General features: G+C 44.1%; 1 protein-coding gene across 3 annotated transcripts; it reads left to right on the forward strand.

The window, feature by feature from the left end:
• Window positions 1-1,880: 1,880 nt before the first annotated feature.
• UBE2T (ubiquitin conjugating enzyme E2 T) lies at window positions 1,881-15,242 on the forward strand. 3 transcript variants are annotated; one of them, XM_045982971.1, is made up of 8 exons: window positions 1,881-1,933; window positions 5,547-5,717; window positions 6,245-6,314; window positions 8,104-8,209; window positions 8,325-8,423; window positions 8,556-8,639; window positions 9,588-9,638; window positions 14,729-15,242. In XM_045982971.1, the coding sequence occupies exons 2-8, from the start codon at window positions 5,609-5,611 to the stop codon at window positions 14,861-14,863; spliced, it is 654 nt and encodes a 217-aa protein (XP_045838927.1). In that variant the 5' UTR covers window positions 1,881-1,933; window positions 5,547-5,608; the 3' UTR covers window positions 14,864-15,242. The 3 variants fall into 3 exon arrangements, with proteins under 3 accessions (XP_045838927.1, XP_045838929.1, XP_045838928.1); XM_045982973.1 differs by lacking the exon at window positions 8,556-8,639; XM_045982972.1 differs by lacking the exon at window positions 14,729-15,242 and having other exon boundaries at window positions 9,588-10,387.
• The last annotated feature ends 306 nt before the right edge of the window (window positions 15,243-15,548 follow it).

Genomic DNA, 15,548 nt, shown 5'->3' on the forward strand with positions numbered 1-15,548 from the left:
TTTAGTAAACTTTTTCCTTTTATTCAATCCTTTGAGTTTAGTTGCCAAAATTATTGGCATTTGCTTGTTTTATGATACCATCTCTCCTCTCCACCAAACTCAACACAGTTCCTGCTTTTTCTAAGAGACATTTTAAAGACTAATTTCTCAGAGAACCACCTTGATCTCAGAGATCAAGGAAGAGATCAGTTTCAGTTCTGAAGACAGAACTGTAATTACATTTGGGGTAGGAAGAAAATAAAGAAGACACTGAAAAGGGGCACCTGGGTGGCTCAGTCGTTAAGCATCTGCCTTCAGCTCAGGTCATGATTCTGGGGTCCTGGGATCCCCCCCCCATCCTGCATTGGGCTTCCTGTGGGCAGGAAGCCTGCTTCTCCCTCTCCCACTCCCCTTGCTTGTGTCCCCTCTCTCCCTGTCTCTTTCTCTGTCAAGTAAATAAATAAAATCTTAACAAAAAAGACATTGAAGGAATTAAAACAAAGTATCAGTAGTAAAATAAGCATCCAACTCCAGATTAATGACAGAACACACTTGACTACAATGAGTAAATATTAACAATAAATGTTTGCATTTATTACTGGAAATTAGACTGGACAGTCCCAGGATTCCTTATGCTCGTAATTCATAAGCTACTTTAGTTGATTCATTCTTACAACCAGTGTGAGGATCCCCAGGGTAGAATCACGGACAGTGTGCCAGTGAATGTATGGGTCTCTGGAGAAGAGGTAACAATGCCTGCAATGGACTCGGGGAACCACGTGCTACTTAACACCAGTTTGGACGAAATGCAGAAATCACGGCAGTGGCCAGAATTATATTGGTTTGCAAGTTTAGAAAGGCTGGCCGTTAAGCCACACAATAAGCTGAAAGCAGTGAGAGGAGGGTTTGGCACGTGAATGTGTTGGTGGTGTTTTTCCACCCACAGTATCCCCAAAGGCTAGTCAAGTTCCAGCCGTATCCTTTAGATTCGGGTCAAGTCCGAGTCACCCATGAACGCTCACGGAGCCCAGAAACTTGGAGAAGTCAAGGCTGGCTTAGCCATAAACAGGTACTTGCCTCGTCAGGCAGCACCACACTTTTTTTTTTTTTTTTTAAGATTTATTTATTCATTTGACAGAGATCACAAGTATACAGAGAGGCAGGCAGAGAGAGAGAGGAGGAAGCAGGCTCCCTGCTGAGCAGAGAGCCCGATGTGGGGCTCGAACCCAGGACCCTGAGATCATGACCCGAGCCGAAGGCAGAGGCTTAACCCACTGAGCCACCCAGGTGCCCCAGCACCACACTTTTAGAGTTGGAAGACAGCTTCCACCCAAGGCAGGGATTCCCTTTGCACTATCCCTCATCAACTTCCAGTCGAACACTTGCAGTGATGAAGGAGTTCATTGCAGCACAAGGTGACCGGTTCTGTTCTTCAGGGATCTAACTGCTAGAATGCTTTACTGGGCTAAACTCTGCATCCCTTTAACTTTCACCCGCTAGCCTTAGATGCATCCTCTGACGCAGTAGAAGTTTCCTCGTGAAGACGTACACGCAGTCCCTACTCCAGTCCAAATATTTCCGGCTCCCTTCACTCTTCCTCCTGTGAGGCGATTTCCAGCTCCTTACCCGCTCTGACAAAGACAGTTGACCTCGTCACGGAAGTTGTCACCTCACGGGCCACACCAAGAGGCCCAGCGCCTCCACCCTGACAGACAGCTCCGCCTACGAGGCGAAGAGACTGCGTCCGACGCGCGCTCTAATTTGAAAGCGGCGTGAGCGGAAACCAGACTCAGAGCGCTGGCCAATAGGGAGCTGCGCTCCTCTCCCGGGCCTTGCCGCGGACCAATCGCAAGCCCTCCGTGGGGGGAGGCGGAGCGACGCCAACAGACTGGGCCTGCGCAGGGGTGGATAGCCGCCGGTCTGCGCTTGGGCGTTGTGAGGTGGATGGGCACAGGTAAGAGGGCTGTTTTCTGGTTCCCCGACGGAGAGGAGGCATCCTGGCGGCGGTCCCTGTGGGTCTTGGGGACCAGAGTCCTGTTTCTGCCTAATATGGGAGATTCTCGAAGCGGTTTCTGAGCGGAGGCTCTGCTGGAATCTCAGCAGCCCGTCCGCGGCCAGAGCTGCCGGAGCCGCGCCCCCCACCCTCCAGCCAGGGAGAGGTGTGCCCCCGGGCCAGAGACGCTGCCGCCCTACGCTGGCTGCGGGCCGCGCGCAGGCCGTTTTGCCTTCTTCACCATCTGGTCCCAAACCCACGTTTCCTCCACTAGTTATTCAGACTTACTAAGCATTGCTGACTTAGAAATTAAAATACGGTGACTACACCCGTCCTCCAGGGATTTTTGCCGCACGAGAAGAAGCTGTCAGAGATGAATAACAACTCCCGGTGCACTTTGGTGTGGAAGCACAGAGAGGGTGACGGTTGAAAGGAGTGAAGGGTTGGGATGCATTACTAGAGAAAGGCAAGAAGTGATCTTTTCATGTGTAATGTCTGTAGGTGTGACAGAGAACGAGACCCAAAAAGAAGTCGGTGTGGCTGAAGCCCAAGTTTGTGGGGAGTAGTTACAGGATATGGAGTTGGGGTTTGGTTGTAAAGAACCTTTGTGCCCAGGGGCGCCTGGGTGGCTCAGTGGGTTAAAGCCTCTGCCTTCGGCTCAGGTCATGATCCCAGGGTCCTGGGATCGAGCCCCGCATCGGGCTCTCTGCTCCGCAGGGAGCCTGCTTCCTCCTCTCTCTCTGCCTGCCTCTCTGCCTAGTTGTGATTTCTCTCTGTCAAATAAATAAAAAATATTAAAAAAAAAAAAAAAAAAGAACCTTTGTGCCCAGAGAATACGCAGTAATTGATGGCTTTTGAGCCAAGGAGTGCCATATAGCAATTTGTGTTAATATACTGAGGCTGGCGTCTGGTTGCCCCCATTAGAGAAATTGCCTTGCTTAAAATTCCTCACCCTTGTTCTAATCCCTTTCCCCTGGGTTCTCATTTTATATAAAGTCACCCTCTGTTTCTTGTGGATTCTTGTCTTATTGTGGTCGCTTTCCCAGCATCTGCTTCCTGAGAAAAGTAGTAAGGATCTGTATATAAAACACGAGATTAATTATCCAATGAAATTAATTAATTAATTCTATTATCCGATGAAATACTTGCCTCCAAAAGATGGTCTTATGGGTGGGTCTAAGGAAATTTGAAAGTACTTTAAAGAATAATTTATATGAAAGACTTGTCCTATAATTCTGTTTGACAATTTAATTCACCTGTTGTATTATTAATCTCATTTAAATATTTCTGGAAGAGTTTTTGAGTTGTGGAGGAGCAGCAAGCCTGGAGATTAGAAAAGGAAGGTCCAAAGGACCATTTTGTCTGCAGCACAATTCAAGAGAATGTCTTTACGTAACCAATACACAAATTTAGTCTCCTTTAAACATCCCGGTGGTGGAGGTAGATGGCCTCAATCTAAGTGTATGATTATCATAACAACCATCTAATAATGACAATCTGTGCCCACCAGGTAATCTTCTGGTTATAATTAGTTTTCCAAATAGAAATAGCTTAAGGAGAGAATGGGATTAAAATTTAAAATTGTATCATAGTTGTATAAATTAATAAATTGACCTTTTAACGTTTAAGCCTTTGTGAGTAAGCCCTACCAAATCTAGATTTACTGCCAAGTCCGGTTTTCAGGTTACAAAACTAAGAACCAGATCCTGAGATGTATATATGTGTGGACTTCTATGAGGTGATTCTAAAAGTCACATGGAAGAGCAGAGGATCAAGAATAACCAAGACAGGGGCGCCTGGGTGGCTCAGCGGGTTAAAGCCTCTGCCTTCAGCTCAGGTCATGATGTCAGGGTCTGGGATGGAGCCCTGCATCAGACTCTCTGCTTAGCAGGGAGCCTGCTTCCCTCCTCTCTCTGCCTACTTGTGATCTCTGTCTGTCAAATAGATAAATAAAATCTTAAAAAAAATAAGACATTCCTGAAGAAAAAGAATAAGGTGGAGGAACCCAACTTGTTATATGTCAAGTCTTATTAATAAGCTACAGTAATTAAAACAGGTATTGGCTCAAAGATAATCCAGTTGATCAGTGGAACAAACTGAAAAATCCCAAAACAGATCCACACATATATGCAAATTTAGTTTATGACCATATCAACAGGGAAATGGTGGACTTTCCTATAACAAGGACTAGAACAATTGGTTCTTCATATGGAGGAAAAGATCCAAAATTGGACCTCTGCCTCACATTATACACAAAAATCAATTCCTACTGGATTAAAGACTTAAATGTGAAGGCAAAACTGTAAAACATTTAGAAGATTTAGACAAATATCTAAGTTTGGGGATAAGGAAAAATTTAATACATGAAAGTGTAAATGTACAGGAAAATGTTTTAAAATTGATTATGTTAAAGTTAGTAGTTATTGACTATCAAAAGACATGAATAAAATGGAAAGGCATGCCACAAACTGGGAGATAGTATATGTAACTCATAATATCAAAAGATCAGTATCCTTTGGCAGCTAAAGGGAGAACTAGAGTTAGAAAGGGTGTTGAGTGTGTGTAGGTGTGGGTGTTTGTTTTAGATGAGAGAGATTTTGAGCATATTTGAATGTTGATGGGAAAAAGACTGGAAATACTGAAGAATTGGGAGGATGTGGCATCCAGAATACATGGAGAAAACCTCACACATTTAAGCATTCACTTACAAATGTCTCAAAGTGAGACTATCTCCATCATCATCATTCCTTGCTCTCCTTACAAAGCATATATAGACTTTCTCCCACAGGTAGTATTTGTCAAGCCTTTTCTATGCCAGGTATACTGAGAATGTAGTGGGGGGCAAAATTAGACCCAGGCTCTACCTCATAAGTTTATAATTTATCAGTGGAAACACATTAATTGAAAACTTGGGTTTTTGTTGTTTGTAGAACACTTCGCATTTTTAATCTTTATTTTTTTAATTTTTTAAATTTTTAATTTATTTTATTTTTAAAGATTTTATTTATTTATTTGACAGACAGAGATCACAAGTAGGCAGAGAGAGAGAGGGGGGAAGCAGACTCCCTGCTGAGCAGAGAGCCCGATGCGGGGCTCAATCCCAGGACCCTGAGATCATAACCTGAGCCGAAGGCAGAGGCTTTAATCCACTGAGCCACCCAGGGGCCCCTTTAATCTTTATTTGTATTTTTATTTATTTATTTTTTTAAAAGATTTTATTTATTTATTTGACAGAGAGAGATCACAAATAGGCAGAGAGGCAGGCAAGAGAGGAGGAAGCAGGCTCCCCACCGAGCAGAGAGCCCAATGTGAGGCTCGATCCCAGGACCCCAGGATCATGACCTGAGCCGAAGGCAGAGGCTTTAACCCACTGAGCCACCCAGGCGCCCCTAATCTTTATTTTTAAAATGTGCTTGAATAGATAATAGGAAAGAAATGGAAGAAATTCAAATTCCTTTCTTAGAATAGAGATTAAAATGAAGAATCTGTTTTGCTTTTCACTAAACTGAAGCCATGTGCTAAAAACTCGAGTCACCTTTGCCAACTGTTTCATGGTTGCTCCTTTTCTCCTTAGTGAATCCCAGCCAGCTTCTAGTGGTGCAGTGAACTGTGTACAGTTCCTTCTACTTGGGGACCATGCAGAGAGCTTCACGTCTAAAGAGAGAACTGAACTTGTTAGCCACAGAGCCACCCCCAGGCATCACTTGCTGGCAAGATAAGGACAAAATGGATGATCTTCAAGCTCGTAAGTATCATGTCATGCCTATGATGACCCTATTGAAGATTGTGCTGAAATCTGAACATTTGTATATTCTAAAGTAGAGAACAGTGGCAAGGTCAAAGTACCTTACCAGCATTCTAAACCTAATTTGTTTACATGTATAAAGAGGTTTGCTTGACATTTCTTCTTTGGCCTTTTATTACACCTTTTGCTGATTCATAGCCAAGATGTGGGCATTAGCTCTGAAGCAGTGTTTAGACCAAAGCTTACCATCTCAAATATCTGTGAGGCCAGACAGGAAACATAAATAATTAGAATACCGCAGTACAGACAAAATAAAACTGCGGCTTATATTTGATCTGTGGTCAGTACTGTCCAACTTCTGTTTGATCTTCTGTCCATCCTTTGTTTGACGCCATCAACATTTTGGGTACATTGGTGCATTGCATGAGAAGCTTGTTAAAGCCCTAAGAGAGAATTACTGTCCTAGACCCAGCTTTTGTGGTCATTCAAATCATCTGATTACCTCTTAATTTTTTTTTTCTTTAAAGAAATATTAGGTGCAGCTGACACACCTTATGAAAAAGGTGTTTTCAAGCTGGAAGTTACCATTCCTGAGAGGTTAGTGTGAATTGGGTTTTTTTTTCTTTTTTCTTTTCTTTTCTTTCTTTCTTTCTTTTTTTTTTTTTTTTTTTGAGAGCAAGCACATGCAGAGGGAGAGAGAGAATATCTTAAGCAGGCTCCTCCACACCCAATGTGAGTGAGGCTTGATCTCATGACCCTGAGATCATGACTGGAGCCAAAATCAAGAGCTGGACGCCTAACGACTGAGCCACCCAGGTGCCCAGTGTGAATTAGATTCTAAACTTTTAGGGTCGAGTATGGTTACTGAAAGATAGAGTAATGTAGTAGAGTGTTAAGTGTAGGAGTTAAAGGTCCTAGGTTTTAATCCTAGTCTTATGATGTAATGTGACTTTGGGCAAGTTATTTTATCTCTGGAGTTCAAATTCCTTCTCTAAAAATGGGCTAGATCATATCTAAGGGGCCCCTTTTTTCTTCATCGTGCTAAAATATGCATAACATAAAATTGATCATTTAAGCCATTTTAACTGTTTGGTTTGTGGCATTAAGTATATTCACATTGTTAATCGCCTATTCCCATCATCCACCTCCAAAACCTTTTCATTTTCCCAGACTGACACTCCATACCCATTCAACAGTAACTTGCCAGCTCCTCCTCCCCCCTGGCACCTGGCAACCATCATTCTACTTTCTGCCTTTATGTTAAGGCCCCTCTTAATTCAGGTCTCCTTTAAGGTTCTCATTGGGTGAGTTGTAGTTGTAGTTTTGTGCAGAATGGGGAGAGAAGAAATGAATGTCTAACTGTTGACACGTAGATGTCTTTTCACTAGATCAGATCCTGGCCAAACTTGTTAAAGTCCTGAGAGAAGTAGCTTGATAATCAAGTGATGTATCAGTTCTAAAATTCGGCTGGGAATTTTCCAAGGTTTGTGTCTCACTAAAAAGGCATAACCAAATGCAGTGGGGACACCTGGGTGGCTCAGTTAGTTAAGTGTCTGACTCTTGATTTTGGCTCAGGTCATGATCCCAGGGTTGTGGTATTGAGCCCTGTGTTGGACTCTGTGCTTAGTGGGGAGTCTGCTTGAGATTCTCCCTCTCCCTCTACCCCTTCCCACCGCCCCACACACATGCTCGCTATCATGTGTGTGCTCTCTCAAATGAACGAATCTTTAAAAAAAAAAAAAACCACAATGTATGAATTTTAATTTGATTCTGTTTTTTAAAACTCCTCTGTAAAGGGGTGCCTGGGTGGCTCAGTGGGTTAAAGCCTCTGCCTTCGGCTCAGGTCATGATCCCAGGATCCTGGGATCGAGCCCTGCATCAGGCTCTCTGCTCGGCAGGGAGCCTGCTTCCCTTCCTCTCTCTCTGCCTACCTCTCTGCCTACTTGTGATCTCTGTCTGTCAAAAAAGTAAATAAAATCTTTAAAAAAAAAAAACAAAAAAACTTCTCTGTAAAAAAACGGGGGGAGGAGTTGGCAATTGAGGAAATCAGAATAGTAGATGATATTGGGGAATATATTTTTTATTTTTTTATAGGTATATTGATAGTATTGCAGTTATATAGGAGAACGACCTTATTCTTGGGAGATACTTGCTGAAGCATTCACAGGATAATGTGGCTTGATCTAGGTGGTGGGTACAGGAATGTTTGTAATGGTATTATTTCAGCTTCTCTATTGTTTGTAAGTTTTCATAATAAAAATTTGAGGAGAAAAAAGGTTTGCCTCTCAAAGGCAACCCTGATGAGTCACCAGGAAGCTCTTTATAATATATTTATAAAGAAACAAGTACTTAAATAAAAATTTTCTATTGTCCTGTGCTTTCAAAGGTATCCCTTTGAACCTCCTCAGATCCGATTTCTGACTCCGATCTATCATCCAAACATTGATTCTGCTGGAAGGATTTGTTTAGATGTCCTCAAATTGCCACCAAAAGTGAGTGGTGGGTAAAGGGTGGATACAACATTCTGTGGTTCTCATCTATAAAATTTAAATTAGAGTATCACATTCTTAGTAATACAAAAGCAGCTGCCTGTCTGTCTGTGTATAGGGTGCCTGGAGACCATCCCTCAACATTGCAACCGTACTGACTTCTATTCAGCTGCTCATGTCTGAACCCAACCCTGATGACCCACTCATGGCTGACATAGTAAGTATCCTTTTTGCCTCTGCAGCACATGTCCTACTTTCTTCACACCTCTGACTTTTCATTTATGGCAGCTGCAGCTTAATCACTACCGATATTTTTCTCTCCATTGACTTGTCTTTGATTTTGTCTCAGTCCTCTGAATTTAAATATAATAAGCCAGTCTTCCTCAAGAATGCCAGGCAGTGGACAGAGAAGCATGCAAAACAGAAACAGAAGGTATGATGACTGTACAGTTCTGATTCTGCTTCTGTTGTTAACCTGTTAAAAGTGTATTTATCTGTAAATGCATAAATGGTTATTAACTTTGCCAAATTTGTACTGTATTCTAGAGTAGCTAATTGATCTTTTCTCCTATTACAACTTTCTTCTTGTTGTTGTTTAACGACTTTATTTATTTATTTGACAGAGATCACAAGTAGGTAGAGAGGCAGGCAGAGAGGGAGAGAGGAGGAAGCAGGCTTGCCGCTGAGCAGAGAGCCCGATGCGGGGCTCGATCCCAGGACCCAGAGATCATGACCTGAGCTGAAGGCAGAGGCTTTAACCCACTAAGCCACCCAGGTGCCCCCCATTACAACTTTCTAAATAGGTATTCAACAAAATAGCCTAGTAGCTCAACCAACAGTATATTTTTCCTAACGGTTGTCATCTTTGACAACACTAGAGGGCAGGCAGCAGCTGCTTAATTTTTTTTATATTCTTGGAGGAAGCAAGGATAGATAGAGGTGACTAATTCTTTTTTTGAAGTTTTCTTTTTTAATACAAGAAAGGACTATTGCAGGAATCAGGAAGGAGTGAGAGAGAAATAGGAAAGAGGGGAAAATTAACATTTCTTATGGGACCATTCATAGAAGGGAGAAGGAAAATTTCCCCAGTTTAAGTTGATAGAGCTTCCTCATTTAACAATATAAATTGTAGGAACACAAAGATTGGCATATTCTGGTTCTTGCTGAGTTAGAACATCCTTCAGATTGAGTTAAGTAACAGTTACTTGTGAAAAGAAATAAAAATTTAAAACATACAAAAGATTGAGAAAGATGCATTTGAAGGAAATAATCATATTCAAGAAGCCACAAAGAAGTACTTGGAAATAATATTACACTTCATTGTTCTCCATCCTGGTTCCTGGTGTGAACCTCACATTTTACCTTATCTCCTCCTCCTCAGGCTGATGAGGGAGAGATGCCTGATGATCTGCCAGAGGCTGGTGACTCAGAAGTACGCAACACAACGCAGAAAAGGAAAGCCAGGCAGCTGGGAGGCATAGAAAAGAAATTTTGCTCTGACCTTTAGGGGTTTGTCCTAGTCCTCGTTAATATGTTCTTTGTTAAGATGGTCTAATCTGCCTATCTCTCTCTTGGATGTTTTTCTTTGTATTTGATGACGTTATCATCTTTCCTGTCCTGTAAAACAGACCTTGTGTATTTATGGATTCTGCTCTACAGTGATTCTCTGAGGCTAGTTTGTTTTATTTAGCTTGTACATACATAGTTTGAAACCTTTTAAACCTGAAAAATAAATAACCACTTAATGTTGAGTGTGTGTTTATCCTGAATGTGTGTCTGGGAGCAAACTGTCCAGAAAGCTATATTATAAGAATGTTAAAATATTTGGAATTGTTATCTTTTATTTTGCCAACTTACCAACATCACTAGGGATGCCGAATGTTTGACATAGATGTAAAATCGCTGTTGGAAACAATTCAGTTACCACCAGGCTTTCAAGGATTCTAGGTTTTCAGAAGTCTTAACAGAATGTGGGAATAAGGTAATGGACCCTTTTGTTAATTTTTTTGCGGTTTTCACGTTTTGTGATTTACACAGCTGGTCAGAATTACCATGGTAATAAATATTTATTGAATACCTGCTGTGTACCAAGTATCGTGCACGTGTTTTAGAATATAACAGTGGAAAAAATCAGACATGAGATTAACCAAGTAATCATACAAATTTAAATAAAGATTTTTGTGATCACTTTCTGTCCCTAGCTTCATTTTATGGCAGGTACTATTCTGAACAGAGTAAGGGATTGAATCCCTTACTCATGATTTTATAATCTACTTAGACTTTAGTATTCTATTGAGATGCAGAGAAAATGGACTTGAGCAGAAATCAGTTGAAGCGGAAAGAGGCTGCCCATGCTGAGTGAAGGGCTTTCTGAAGAATGTAGATATTAGGAGTCCTAGTAGAAAATAAAGACCATAATATCCCTGTCCACATCCCAGTGCAGCAGTTTTATCCCGGAGCAGTGATTTTATACCTTGGCTAGGCACTGTGCATGTAAAACAGTGCTTCTCGGAAGAGGCGTTACTGTGTGTCCTCACCCAGCACAGCCTGCCACATGATGTGTGGTGCTGGACGCAAGGCAAACAAGACAGGAAGTGTGAATTTTTTAATCCATTAATGACAGATGATGGCATAAACTGAAAATATAAATTTCTTTTGTATTCCCCACTTCATCAACTTCCCACTTCTCTAGAATTCTTAAACCCACTTATCAAAATTAGTTCTTTTTAAAGCCCAGAAATGATTTTATTCCAAGGTTTTCTCTATATTCATGCATATTTAAGCCAGATCTGGGGTTCCCAGGTAACATTAGTATATCAGTTGGGACGCTTTCAGCTGAGTGAAATCTGACTCAGACTGGTGACAATGCAACACGGAAGTTCTAACGGAATAAATGGAAAGTCCAGGAGTAGGGTGAGCATCTGGATTGATGTGTTCAGAGGCTCAACAATACCAAGATTTCAGTCTCTTTCCACCGGCCATCCAGAGCAAAAACTTTGTCTTCGCTCTCTGCTCCTTAAACACAGTTCCCTCTCAGAGCGACTCCTAGCAGCAGTCAGGGCCATGTACTTTGTAATTCACACCTAGCAGGCCGTGGAGCAAGAAAGTTCCTCTGATGGGACCACCCTGAAACCAGTCGCTTTGGTCAGGGAAATGCCATGTGCTGACTGATCAGGGTGAAGCCAGATGTGAAATGTAAGCTGGACTTAGGGAAGAGTTGTAGGAAAGGAGCCCCTTCTAGGGACAAACCCCCTCCACAACTGATCCATCACTAGGTCTGGTCAGTTCTACCAGTCACTTGTCCCTCCCTCTTCTAACACTAGTTTGAGCCATTCTCATCTCACATTTACTGTAGTCACCTGACCATGTCTCCTTGCCTCCAGCCTTGACCCTCAACAGTCCATGCTTCTCAGAGCAGCAAGAATAATCTTTAAATGTTGTCTCCCATCCAAGTACTAACCAGGCCCGACCCTGCTTAGCTTCCGAGATCAGACGAGATCGGGCGCGTTCAGGGTGGTATGGCCGTAGACTTTAAATGTTGTCAAAGCCAGATTTTACTGCCCTGCTTGAAACACTCCCAAGTGGCTTCCTTTTGCCACTTGGGGAGTGGGGTGGAAAATCCAGTCTCCTTTCCTGGGCCAGAAGACCCTGATCTAACATCTGCTTGCTTTATCTGTCCATCCTTGTGGCATACCCTCTATCCCTATACACTACACTCCAGCCGTTCGAGTCACTTTCAATCTCTTGAACACACCTAGCTCATTCCTTCTTCAGGGATTTCTACATCATCCATGATAGTCTCAGCTTAAATACAGCTGCCCCAGAAAGTCCTTGTCTGTCCCATCTAAAGGAGCACCTTAAGTCCCAGGCACTCTAGCATATAGCCCAATTCATGGCATTTGTACCTGTCAGAAAATGTGTCCTTTGTGTGTACATCATGTGGTTCCAAGTGCTGGGGATATAGTGGCAACAAGAAACCTCTCTCTAATGCAAAAAAACAATGCCAAAAATGATTAGAAGTCATCTATCCATCTCTCTGACATAGCAAGTACAGAGGACCTGGGCTAGAGAACAGAAATAAAATGAGAGTGAGAAAAGCACAGGTCCTTACCCACCCAAGGAACGATGCAAAAGTGTTAAAAGCATGGATACTGGGGACAAGGCGACCCCAGCCCAGTCCCGGCTGCGCTGCTTACCAACTGTGTGCCCTCAATATGCTCTTCAATCCTTCTGTGCTTTGGGGTTCTCCCATAGAACAGGGGAATAATGATAGTAGCTAACTCTTGAGGTTGTTTAACGGATTGACTAAGATAATGCACATAAAGGGCCCAGTACAGGGCCTGGCACAGTACTGACGTTTACCGAGTGCTTAGCTGGAGACTGAATGGAGACAAGATAGTGGGTCAACCTCAGCTGGGCCCCAAAGAGATGTTGTGCCCCTTGCCTACTTGCCAGTCTGCTCTGCTCCGAGGACAAGCAAGCTGAGCGAAGTTTCCCAGCTCCAAACCCCTAATTAAAGAGGAGAGATGACCTCCGTGACTGATCATATAAACATTGTAGATTCCAAGCTCCCCTCTCCTGCTGCCCCCACTCCCTCTCCCCACCTCTCCCAAAAGCTATCTAAATAAGAACAGATTTTACCACCCACCTTGTGGGCAGTCTCTAAGCTAAGGCTGGGGACTAGCTATTTATCCTTCGGCTGCTGTGGGAATTCAACACACACAAATAAAGCTCCTTTTCCAGCTAAGTGTGTATTTTTCCAACAGCGTGTGGCCCCCCTGCCCAGGTTGTCTTGTTTAGGTTGGGGCAGCCTGAGGGAGGGAAGAACGGGGCGGGGCATGGGTAGGGTGCTGTGGTTTCAGAACACGATCCCCAGGATGGCAGGCTGCAGAGCAGTTGGAGTCCTGCACAAGACTGCCAGTGAAGCCCAGGAGAGGCTGGGCTGAGCCTGGGGTGATGGACGCAGATGTGCTATGCCCAGAAACAGCACGTTCCATTTTCTCCTCCTTGGCACGTTGCCCTGGCTCCTACCATGGCTCCCAGCAAGCACCCCTCCTTTTCTCCAACTCTCCGTTCCCATCAAGGATGATAGCTTATCCAGTGTCTCTCCCACCAACCCCCCAACTTCCTGCCCCCACTCCAGTATTTCTCCCCTTTGTGAGTTTCCTCTGCTTGCCTTTGCCCATGATCCCACAATCCCACTAGACTATGTCCCCTTCCTTCCATGGTCTGCATCCTTTAACCAGGGCCTTGCAACTCTGCTTCCAAAAAAAGGCCTGCTGAGGGGATCTTTCTCCTAAACCTCCCATCAGAGGCAACTTCCATGGCGGGGGCGGGAGTGGTTAAGGTGAGTTTTTATTTATTCACTAGGTTCTCTCCAGACCTGGGAGTTATGTCTGGGGAACTGCCTAACAGGGTCAGGTGGTGATGGGGTTCCTTTTGGGGGAATGTCTAAGTTTCCCTCCCCTGTTGGTCCATGACCTCCAAGGTATCTCCTAGTGCTGATACCTGGCAGTTCTGTGATTCTCAAACTACCTGTGGGATCCAAGGCTGTGGGGTCAGGCTCAGTGATGAAATAAATGAGTTTGGTCTCAGCTACCTTCTCATCTGCCCTTTCCATTCTCCCCCCTCCTCCAGCACTCTCTGGCACTGTATTACCCCTGGGGCCTCCCACCAGCTTCCCACTATCCCCACCTGACAGTCTAGCCTGACAATCCTCCTTGCTTCCTTATTCCTATTCTATAACTGCCCTCTCCAGCCTAAGAGGTGGTAAGAGGTCAATGAGTTTACTCCTGGGCCACGGAGAGGGGGTGATCAGAGAGGGGGCATCCAAGAAACCTATTTACAAGTGACAGACCTTGTTTCACAAACTGAGAAATCCCAGTGTACCGTCAGGCAAGTCTTTACAAGGACTTGAGATAGGAGCCCATCCTTGGACCAGTCTCTGTGGCCAGGAATAGAATACACTGAAAAGACTGCCTCACATCCCACCTCTGGAACCGAGAGAGGAGTCATCCCCACCTGAGCCAGAGGCATTAAGGAGCAGTGGAGACAACTGCCTTTAGAAAAGCCAAGCTAGTGCTCGTGGAAGAAGGGAAGCGGTGACTGGGCTGAAGCCACAGATGCCCCAGGCAGAGGACCTAAGCTGAAGGAATGAGGAACAATGATGGTGGCATTTCAACCACTGTGCTAGCCAAGGGAGGAGCTGGCACAGAGAAGGGGGGTCAGGGAACTTGATGGCCCTTCAAATCTCACCACAGAAACAGCTGCCCACTCTGCTTCCTTAGAAAGAGAAAGGACATGCCCGAAGGGCCTGACACAGCTACTGAATGGAGTGCCAGTTCTCAGGAACATAAATGTAGTTCACACAAGAAGCTGTCTGTTGTTCTGTGCTATTGGCATCTTCCGGCTAGATGTCCCCATTAGTCTGGGTAATAGAATTTTTAGGGACTACTTACATATGTTAATTTCTTAATTTTTTTTTTCCCCAGCAGAAATTAATTGAGCATCTTTTTGTTCAAGGCCCCGTGGAAAGGACGGAGGACACAACAGCGGTTAGACACCAGCACAGTCCCTGCTCTCATGGAATCTTCCTGCAATGCTCGTTGTCCATTTTGGGAGAAGGAGCCCACAGCCATGCTTCAGGAGCGCCTCTGAGCCCGCACATTTTGTCCCATGGGATCCCACATAAACATACCCATTCATGCGCTACAATTTAGTGACCTGGGACAGGCACCTGGCCTGAGTGGTCAGTGCATTGGTTGACACTGACCTGTTTGACCTAGTGTAGGAAAGGAAGCTGGGCTAGTCAGATTCTCCCTCAATCTCTAGGAAATACAGAAAGAAAGCAAGGCAATTAGCCAGGAATGGAAGCCGAAAGAAAGGATGCCTAGAGGAGCGCTTAAGGAAGAATAGCCCAGGGGTGCCTGGGTGGCTCAGTGGGTTAAAGCCTCTGCCTTCAGCTCAGGTCATGATCCCAGGGTCCTGGGATCGAGCCCTGCATCGGGCTTTCTGCTCAGCGGGGAGCCTACTTCCTCCTCTCTCTCTGCCTGCCTACTTGTGATCGCTGTCAAATAAATAAAACCTTTAAAAAAAAAAGGAAGACATGAGGCCCACCTAAGCAAAAGTTATGAACAAACATAGACTATGAGTCAAAAGAAATAATGAGTTAAAGGAAAGATGCTATTACCTAAAACTCTTACTGTTTAAAAAAAAAAACAAAAGCCCCTTTGCTTTTGTGACTCACTCCTATCAGGGGCATGATGCCGGGCCGCATCAAACCTCACCGGGGTTCATCTCTGTCCCCCCAAGGCACTGGCCCCATCGAGCCTGCCCTCCCCTC

The sequence above is a fragment of the Meles meles genome, chromosome 17 (genome assembly GCF_922984935.1).
Source record: "Meles meles chromosome 17, mMelMel3.1 paternal haplotype, whole genome shotgun sequence".
Lineage (NCBI taxonomy): Eukaryota > Metazoa > Chordata > Mammalia > Carnivora > Mustelidae > Meles > Meles meles.